The 9,732-nt window shown below is 45.0% G+C and overlaps 2 protein-coding genes across 5 annotated transcripts; one reads left to right on the top strand and one right to left on the bottom strand.

The window, feature by feature from the left end:
- Positions 1-1,065: 1,065 nt before the first annotated feature.
- LOC133906095 (uncharacterized) lies at positions 1,066-4,288 on the top strand. 4 transcript variants are annotated; one of them, XR_009907733.1, is made up of 5 exons: positions 1,066-1,824; positions 1,911-2,180; positions 2,400-2,570; positions 3,613-3,738; positions 3,816-4,288. XR_009907733.1 is itself a non-coding variant. In XM_062347879.1 (4 exons), the coding sequence occupies exons 1-3, from the start codon at positions 1,360-1,362 to the stop codon at positions 2,477-2,479; spliced, it is 765 nt and encodes a 254-aa protein (XP_062203863.1). In that variant the 5' UTR covers positions 1,066-1,359; the 3' UTR covers positions 2,480-2,570; positions 2,957-3,165. The 4 variants fall into 4 exon arrangements, 1 of the variants encoding a protein (XP_062203863.1); XM_062347879.1 differs by lacking the exons at positions 3,613-3,738; positions 3,816-4,288 and adding an exon at positions 2,957-3,165 and having other exon boundaries at positions 1,961-2,180; XR_009907732.1 differs by having other exon boundaries at positions 1,323-2,167.
- Positions 4,289-5,901: 1,613 nt separating this feature from the next.
- Positions 5,902-8,472, bottom strand: LOC133906211 (ferritin-1, chloroplastic). The gene is made up of 8 exons (XM_062348033.1): positions 8,125-8,472; positions 7,616-7,699; positions 7,461-7,521; positions 7,272-7,359; positions 6,774-6,835; positions 6,545-6,610; positions 6,349-6,412; positions 5,902-6,258 (listed from the first exon to the last, which is right to left on the bottom strand). The coding sequence occupies exons 1-8, from the start codon at positions 8,403-8,405 to the stop codon at positions 6,215-6,217; spliced, it is 750 nt and encodes a 249-aa protein (XP_062204017.1). The 5' UTR covers positions 8,406-8,472; the 3' UTR covers positions 5,902-6,214.
- Positions 8,473-9,732: the final 1,260 nt, after the last annotated feature.

Genomic DNA, 9,732 nt, shown 5'->3' with positions numbered 1-9,732 from the left:
CGCCCCGGCAGTAAAGCGACAAAAACACGCGTGGAGAAGCAGGCCGCGGGCAGAGCAGGCCGTGGCCGCATGAGGCCCACGTGCGCGCGGGAGCAGGCCACAGGACACCAGGCACGAGGCTCACGGGAAGGCTCATTTGCTTTTGAGAAAAGTTTAACTCAAAATCTCTCCTACTTAAAAAAATCTCTAATCCATGTTTCGTCAGCCACAGTCGGTCGAACAGACGCTCCTCACCCGTCCGATCGCACGCCTTCGTCCGTCCCTTCGTTCGCCTGCATCCCCGCATCCACTCGGTGCCGACAGGTGGGTCAGTGTAGTCGGACGACCGGACGCAGATCACTCGTTCGATCGCGGATGCTCGCCTGCACGAAGAATCGCCCTCCGCTCGGGCTCGCCCGCTCGTCCGTGTCGACCGCTCCCCTCCCCTCCCCGTGCCCTGATCTTATTCCATTCTCCCGAACCTCACCTCCCTCCGTCCCTTTAGATCTGCGCGTCGCCGGCCCCGATCCCCTGCCGCACGAGCGCAGCCGGCATGGAAAAGACGTCGCCGCGGCCAGCACACCCGTCACCTCCGTCCCCCTTGCAACTGCGCATCTTCTCTCCCATGCCCGCGCTGGACACCCCCAACCCTGGTGCGTTGCCCTACCCCGTGTCCTTCGCCGCGGGCTACTTCTCCTCCTCCTCCAACGCCACCGCCGCCACCACTGTGTCCCCGTTCTCCGAAGTTGCCTCATTCTCCTGTGTGTCCCTGTTCGGAGATGCCCCGCTTCTCTCCTACTTAAAAAAATCTCTAATCCATGTTTCGTCAGCCACACTCGGTCGAACAGACGCTCCTCACCCGTTCGATCGCACGCCTTCGTCTGTCCCTTCGTTCGCCTGCATCCCCGCATCCACTCGGCGCCGACAGGTGGGTCAGTGTAGTCGGACGACCGGACGCAGATCGCTCGTTCGATCACGGATGCTCGCCTGCACGAAGAATCGCCGTCCGCTCGGGCTCGCCCGCTCGTCCGTGTCGACCGCTCCCCTCCCCTCCCCATGCCCTGATCTTATTCCATTCTCCCGAACCTCATCTCCCTCCGTCCCTTTAGATCTGCGCGTCACCGGCCCCGATCCCCTGCCGCACGAGCGCAGCCGGCATGGAAAAGACGTCGCCGCGGCCAGCACACCCGTCACCTCCGTCCCCTTTGCAACTGCGCATCTTCTCTCCCATGCCTGCGCTGGGCACCCCCAACCCTGGTGCGTTGCCCTACCCCGTGCCCTTCGCCGCGGGCTACTTCTCCTCCTCCAACGCCACCGCCGCCACCACTGTGTCCCCATTCTCTGAAGTTGCCTCATTCTCCTGCGTGTCCCTGTTCGGAGATGCCCCGCCTAGCACCTGGGAGAGCTCGATCCTACAGACTGGAACTCGATCCGGGCATGGATGAGATGGATCCGAAGAAAGGAGTTCGATTTGGGAGGGTCGGTCACAGATCGTCATCAGCTGTGTTGTCCTTCATCGGGTGGTCGTGCAGGATGTCGTGGAGGCTGAGCTTGACACACTCCTTCATGCACAGCCTCGCCCGTGCCAGGGTTGATGGCGAGTGTGTGCAGGTCGATGAGGGCAGGGTGGCCAAGCAAGCAACGCCGCCGCCGCCGCCGCGAGCAAGGGTTGCCTCGTGGTCTCGGATTCCGGCGACCATGGCGGTTGCCGCCCCGGGCATCTCAACCTCGACGAGTCCGTCGTCGGGATTTCGCATCCGCGTCACCACCGTCGTTTCCACCACTGTCGCCCACCGTCATCGCCTCTTTTGCCGTCAAAGGCGCACAGTTCCATCGCCTTCGCTTGTAAGTGGTGTCGACGTGCATCTGTGATCCCCTCCGCTCTTTCTCCTATTTCTTTTATCGATGCTCGCTGAGTTTAGCTCCGGTAGGCCAAGTGGCCATGGCCGTCGATCTAGCTCCGGTCCAATTTATTTTGCAGGGGTTTGCCGAGTTTAGCTCTGGCCAGCAGCATCATCGTGGCCGTCGAGGTAGCTTTGGCTGCGTTGGTGCCCAGTGTAGTCGTCACCGACGAGCTGGTGCCTTTCGTGCTACCTTCTTCTACTCCGGCCGGTGTTTCGTCGGTGGACTGCATGGTGGGGCCACACCAGCTGATGGTGGGTACGCGCTGCTGCGCCCAGGCAGAGAGGTCGAACAGAGAGGTACCCGTTGCTTCTTGTTTCCCTTGGATTTAGTGTCCATATTTTGCTGGATTTAGAGGCTTAGCGTGGTCAAATTTAGTCATGTTTGATACATTTCATATGTTCCCAAATCATTGTTGTGTCACTGTAAATCAAGCATTTGGAGTAGTTTTCTTCAGAAATGCAAGTAAATTTCTATCTTGTGCTGCTGAATTGACCACTGATTGCTCGGTGACAAAGGCCTGGCGCAGCTCCGGCTAGGCGGGTCACCATGCGGAGCACATGTCCTCATCTCCCATGAATTCACCCACACACCATGAAATGTCGTTCATTGATGCCGACCATATACCTTTTGGCCGCAACCGACATGTGAATGGGCGTCGGCGCTCTCACACATGGCTTCAGGAAGAGGTACAGTGCAATTATGCAGCATCTGTTCAGTTCTGCCCATTGTGTCATGTACTTGCGTATGGACCTTTTTACCAGTGAAGCTATAAAAATTACGAATTTACAATGTGATATTGTAGTTAGAGCGTTGCTCTTAGAAAGGTTGGCCATGCATAAGGCCCCCTCGACAGGGAATATTTTCTTAGGTAACTAACGGTGTGTGTCAATTTGGCTCATTTGTTAGTTGAGCATGTCACATGAATATCATCCTTTTGAAATTGTGTCTTTCGGTTAGACATTCAATATCTAAGAGGTTGCAGCTTGGGGAGTGTGTGGTACACATGTTGTCTACTTGGTAGTCATGCACTCAAGTTTAATCCCTTCGAAAAAATGTACTCTTGTTTATTCAGGACACTGCAACAGATATGAGGAGGGCACATGAGAGCAGGTGATAGTGGAACATGGCTCAGGAATAGATAAGTTAGGTGGTCAAGAGGGCATTTGAGTGTAGATGAAGAGTTCCCTTCCTTTTCTGCGTACATGCATAAGTGCTGAATCATTGTGCTGAACTGAACAACCATGTTGCTGATTCTTTCAGTTAACTACAACGTTGCCGAAATGATGGTCTTACCGTGCTTTTTAGAACAAACCAGGGGCAATGAAGAATATGCCTGAGCAGCGATTTAAATTTTGGTTTTCTGTTCAAGTTGGTTCTATAGTAGGTATTAAGTAGCTCTAAAACAAAGGTATTAAGTAGTGTGAACTGACATGCTTGTTAGTGAAATGCGCCATTTGGTGGTAGATTTGGAGTGTTGAAGTTACCGATTAAAGTTCTCAGTTCTTCAGGGAAATGGGTTAATGGTACTGTTTCCTTAGCACTATATACTTGTTCTATACTAGAGATTGACACCTGGCCATTGATGACTCCAAGTTCATCATTCTCAGGCATCTGTGTGCGATTTAGATCCCGGAGTCTTTTTAAGGGAGATCCCGATGTACTTTGTTGATGTATTTAGTAAGGATGTGCTTTCTCCAAAGAGTATGAACTCATTATTTCTCCTTTCAGTTTTCAAAACTTCTTATTTACGATGTGCATATGATGATGTTTCGAACAAGGGTATTATTGGGAAGGATGGGTATGTATGATCAGTATCAGGATTGGCACCTTGATGTCGATAACATGACATATGAGGTACCCCAGCTGCATATCATGTACCCTAAAAATAGAAAGTTTGCAAGGTTATCATCACTTACTATTTCATTGGACAGGAACTGCTTGATCTTGAGTACCGAATTGGATATGTAAGTACAGGGTTGCATGAGGATGAGATCATTCGAAGCCTTAGGATGGTCAAATACTTGCATTCCACCCCATACATTTTTCAACATAAATGGATCCGAGATGTAGCATTTGTCAAGTATACACGGGGATATTGTTTCATCGCATATCACATGTAGGCATGATGATTTACAGTTTAGATGATGGTTACATATAGGTAAATAGTATTGCCTTCTCGCAAGCTTCCCCGGTTGTCCAGAGTGAAGGACCTGAAGACACCTCAGCATATGGATCTTTTGAAGCCTCCATCTTTCTTACTTGACTGAGTATGTATTCATTATTCGATTCGAGCTTACTTAGAATTTTCTTTGATCTTTTGTATATCAATATAGAAACCCTTCTCGCCCAGTGTATATGAAAATATACATCTACATTTTCAATTAATGTTATTCATTGATTTCTATCTAAGGTTGACTCAATCATAATTGTTTATAGAAGTTCTACATCTAAATTTCTAAATGTCATGGGGCTCGTTAAGCCAATGATAATAAATATTGTAGTATGATAATATTCGACTCCCGTTGCAGCGCACGGGTACGTAACTAGTTTGAACAAAATTACAACACACTCCGGCCTCAGCCCGTAGCCACGCGCCCCGCACAACCTGCAGGCCACGAACCAGAAATTCTAGAGTTCTTTTACATTTTCTAACTTAGAATATTAAATAAATAGATTCTTGTAAAAAACGTTTATGGGCTCTTACCGCCTTTAAAAGATGTCTATTGACGGTCATCTACTTAGATGAACAGTACTCGTCAAAATTACTCTAGCATCTTCTCTGTTTAAAACAGTAGTCTTCTGTTGTTCTAAAATCATTGAACTTTTGTACGTATTTTATAATTTATTTGCAACCTATTTTAATTGGATTCATCCAAAAAGCCTACGTAGAATTTAAACTAAAATCCTTCAAAATATACTACTTTTATAACTTCTAACAATTGCTAGTGTCTCAAATAAAATTTTAAAAATCTAAAAAAATTTACTAATATTCTTCTTATATGATAAACTAATTTCTAAAATTATTTTCAGCTATAGGTTATATGGTGAAAAAATATCACATGAAATTTTGTAAAATTATTTCAATCCTATAATAAAAAATATTTCCATCCTATACATAAATAATATTTACAATGAATATATTTCCAATGGCTAAATTTTGTATATATTTTAATTTTATTTGAATTCAAATTGAATTAAAAGAAAAATATCACATGAAATAATAAAATACATAGAAATAGAGTATAACAAAGAAACTCACTTTTTCACCATATAACTTAGGGCTGAAAATAATTTTTAAAATTAGTCAATCATATAAGAAGAATATTAGTGAATGTTTTCAGATTTTAGAAAATTTATTTGAGACCCTAACAATTATTAGAAATTATAAAAGTAGTTTTTTTTAAGAATTTTAATTTAAATTTTACATAAGCTTTTTGGATGAATCTAATTAAAATAGGTTGCGCATGAATTATGAAACATGTACAAAAAATTCTAGGATTTTTAGAGCAACAAAAAACTACTGCTTTGAATAGAGCATATAAGAGAGGAAATAGGAGTCATGAACAGTGATGGCCGCGCTGACAGCTGCTAGAGTTAGACTGTTTGTCGTTCTCTCAGAATTCAGTACTCAGAATTCAGTAAGAGATTAACTGTCCTATGAGAGAGTGATAGGTTTCTATTTTGCAAATCTTTCCACTAGCATCTATTTATTTAATATTTTAAGTTAGAAAATATAAAAATAAAAAGCTCGAAATTCTAAGGGTGAAGATGAGCTGACCCAACAGCTAGGGCCACTCGGTGAACTTCTTCAGAAGTACAGCTAGACCACAACTTAAACTATGGCCTAAATAGTAGCTGTGCCACTACAGCTAAACCACGACCTATGCCATGGCCTCAATTGCCCAGTGGCAAATCCACCCCTGGACCTTAGCACAAGCAATGAAAATGATCATCTCTTGGTGCTCGCAACAAGATGACATACACAAGGCGGAAAATCAGCTGAGTTCGGTTAGCATCTAAACCAGAATATATCGCCCCTTGTTTTATTTCGAATAATCCCATCCCAAAAGGGGTAGCAACGTCTCCAACAACATGCAAGCACACCATACAGTAGCAATAACATCAGATGTTCTGCTGCTTTTCTATCTTAATAGGAGGACATCGCGTGATCTATGAAACACCGTACTGACTACTACCCTAAACTGATTGAGAAACCCTCTGAAAATAAACACCCAGTGCTTGATTGATGCCCGCCCGCTGCTCCTCAATTTAATCTCTTCGCACATCTTTCCTTGAACAGCGTCCCCCTACTCCACGGTCTATCCTTCCTTCAGGCCTCTTCCTCAAGCAGCATCTGATCAAAGTGCCACACTCCTGCACACAAATCATGTCAGCAACAAGAACCCACAGTACCCGCAGACAAAAAGATACAGCAGGTCAAAGTGCCTTAGGTGACAAACTAACCATGCCCCTTGCCCACTCTTCTCAGCTGGGCGACGTACTCTGAGATCTTCTTGATGGCATCAACCTTACACAAGGAAATACAAATTTTCAGCCAAGAATTACTTCAGGTCTTAGGCAAAGCACAACCAATTGTTTTAAAAAATGGTGCATAGTCGTTCTTCTACTGTGAAGAAAAAAAAATGTTTGGTGGATTTACCTGCTCCTGAAGAAATTCACCCTCGATGAAGTCAGTCAGCTGAGGATCATTGCACCTAGTCGCCACCTGTTAATTATGGATGAAAACCCATTAGAAGCTGTGTATAGTATAGGTGAATAAGATATATTGGTTCCAATAAACTAATCAACTTCTAACAAATTTTAAATACTCCTTAAGCACACAATATTTCTCTGTACGTAAGCATGTAAGACAGCAGAGAGCAACTTACACTATGCAGGTTGTGCAGCTTCTCATTAACCAGCTTTTCAAGAGCCAGAGCCAGCTCCATCGCTGAAATCAGACAAAGGCGCAGATTATTCGCCAAAAGAAAATCGCAAAAAAGAAGAAGACAAAGGCAAAGATTGAAATATTAGTGTCTTAAATAAAAGATTCCAAATACATCACAAATGAGTAAAAGGCCAGTATAAGTTCCTACCAGTTTGATACACACCTAAACATTTACTAAAAATAGCTGACTTCTATTCTACAAAAATTCTAACTTTGCAATCACTATCAATCTTTATACTGAAAATTCCAACTCATACAACTAGACTCGTTGTAGAATAAATTTCCTTTTGCACTAATGAGTGCAGTTAACTTTTGTTGCTTTCCCTGATCTAGCACAACACGTAGCCTCCTCGGGGACATTAATTTTCAGATGAGTAAAGCAGCACATGCACTCATGCAAACATATTGTGAAAACACCTGGAACCAGAAAGCAACTTACCGTACAAAGCATCTCCTTTCTCAGGGTGATCAAACTCTGTTATGGGCGTCACAATTGATTGAAGCCTCACCCTCCCTCCACGTTTGTTCTGATGGCACAGTGACACACGAAGCATCAGTAATTCAGAACTGCAGTGCAATGGTACGGACCAAATAATCACATCAACTAGCGGGGCAAGGGAAGTAATACCTGGTACTTCATGAGTTTTTCAGCGTGATCCCTCTCCTCATCACTTGATTCCTTAAAGAACCTGGAGAAACATATGTGCACAAGAACATCCTTACAGAGATTGGGCCATGATTTATTTACAGATGGCTAATTGAAGTTCTGTGAACGTTGCTTACTTGGCAAAGCCCTTGAGAGCTACATTATCACGGTCGAAATAGGCGAAGAGGGAGTGGTACGCATAGGAGGCATTGAACTCCACACTGCAAAGATAAGGTTTGGGCATCCAGAGTCAGATTTATGACATTTGTTTCAGATGTGGGATTCACATACAAAACCAATTCCATATTTCGTCAAAAAAAAAAAAAATCCATACATGATTAGAATGGTCGAGTCCTAACATAAAAATTAGGCAAATAATGAAGTCTTTTGTCCCAATTTGCATCCATTTCAATTGGAATTTTATACCATCGGTGCACATGTTGTAAACTTGGGGGGGAATTGTGAGCAATTAACACCCGCACACAACGGTAGAAAGGAAATTACGGGAGAGAAAGAACCATCCATTCACAGATATCAGACCCCAGAATACCCAGATACTCGCCAAAATCCAAACAACTCGAGAACTAAATCCGCACATGAAATCCAAAGGCGTTACAGAAGGAGGATGAGCGAGCAGAGCACTGACTTGATCTGCTCGTTGATGGCGGCCTCGCAGTCGTCGACGAACTTGTGGCGCGCGAGAGACTGGTTGGGGCTCTGGGGCACGAGAGAGAGCTCCCCCTTGATCTCCTCGAAGGGCTGGAAGACGACTCCGCTGAGCACCTCCTTCCCCTTCCCCGCCGCCCCGCACGCCGTCCCAGCGGACCGCAGGCCGCGCGGCGCCAACGCCACCCTCACGGAAGCAGGGGCCAGGCCCGCACCAGCGAGCTGGGCGGCGGCCGGAGAAGGCGAAACCCTAAGCATCATCTCGAACCGTCGAAGATGTGTGGGGGGGGCGCTCCGCGTGTTTTCTGGGGCTGGGTGGAGGAAGACGAAAGGGATAGATATACGCGCGTGGGCCGCACGGATTGGAGCCACGTGGGCGGTCCAGATCGCGAGGAAGGCGGGGTGCGTGTGGAGGGCTCGTGGCGGGTGAGCGCACGGACGGGGGATATTTTATGTCGCGTGTGTGGTTCCCTCCCTTCCATCCGGAAGGAGATCCGTGAGTAAAGCAGGTGACGTGGCTGTTGATACGTGGTTTAATTTTAAACGAGTTTTATGTGTCAGTGATGATGTTATTTAGTGTAGTTATGTTAGAGAAATCGTTTTCTTTGAATCTAGATTAAATCCGTCAATCAGGGAAATAGCCATCTTTCTTCTTGGCAAAAAATTAAATTGTCAAAGAAAAACGCAGGGCAAGATCTGCCGATCTGGTTATTGTGCTTTTGGTTGTCTTTTATTCATTTTCCAAATTTGAATTCCAACTAATCAATTAGGGGGTGATTAATTGCCCTCATGAATGGATCTGGCTCAGCGGATACGTATAATCTCAGAGGAGCGTGTTTAGTTGTCTACGTAGACTGTCTTAGCCTAGTTCGGTGGATGCAAATGTACGCCCACAATTTGACTCAGGAGGTAAGCGAGCAACCAATCAGAATCTCAATTCTTGCATCCGTTCATACGACCTCAGATTTAGTCAACCAAATATAAACTCAGCCCAATCTGTACAGACAGATACAACCAACAAAATACTATTTTTTTCAACAAACATGACTCTACTCAGTTTGCTTCCCCTTAGCCTGAATATACGGTTCATACGAGTAATAATACATATGGACAATCAATCACACCCTTAACATTTTGAATAGGCTCATGTACAACTAACTATCCTTGAATAGGGTCATGTACAACTTGGCCACAACATATGAATATGATGATTAGTATTAAGGTCATTTATAACCCAAATTTATCAGCAACACCTCGATGTCTATTTTTTAATCACTGGTTAAGTTACAAAAATTTTACGGATAATATAGTCCATTGTTTTACAGTTTGAACCTAGTGCGATGGTACACTGACATGCTGACAATCGTGTCCCCTGATTACATGATAAAAAAAAAAATGGATAATGCAACATGCCATCTAGTTTGTAGCCAATCTTGCATATTTCACTACCCTCTTTGCCTCCATCGTCGTGTGGCAACCACACGCCTGACCACGACCTACCTCTCTTCCATTCGTTACATATGGAGAAGGAGATAAGATTGCAAGATAGTAGGAGTACATATGGTTGTGACAGCACGCAATGAAGACC

The sequence above is a fragment of the Phragmites australis genome, chromosome 23, assembly GCF_958298935.1.
Source record: "Phragmites australis chromosome 23, lpPhrAust1.1, whole genome shotgun sequence".
Taxonomy (NCBI): Eukaryota; Viridiplantae; Streptophyta; class Magnoliopsida; order Poales; family Poaceae; genus Phragmites; species Phragmites australis.
Note: the sequence above shows the minus strand (reverse complement) of the source record. Positions and strands in the feature narration are given on the sequence as shown.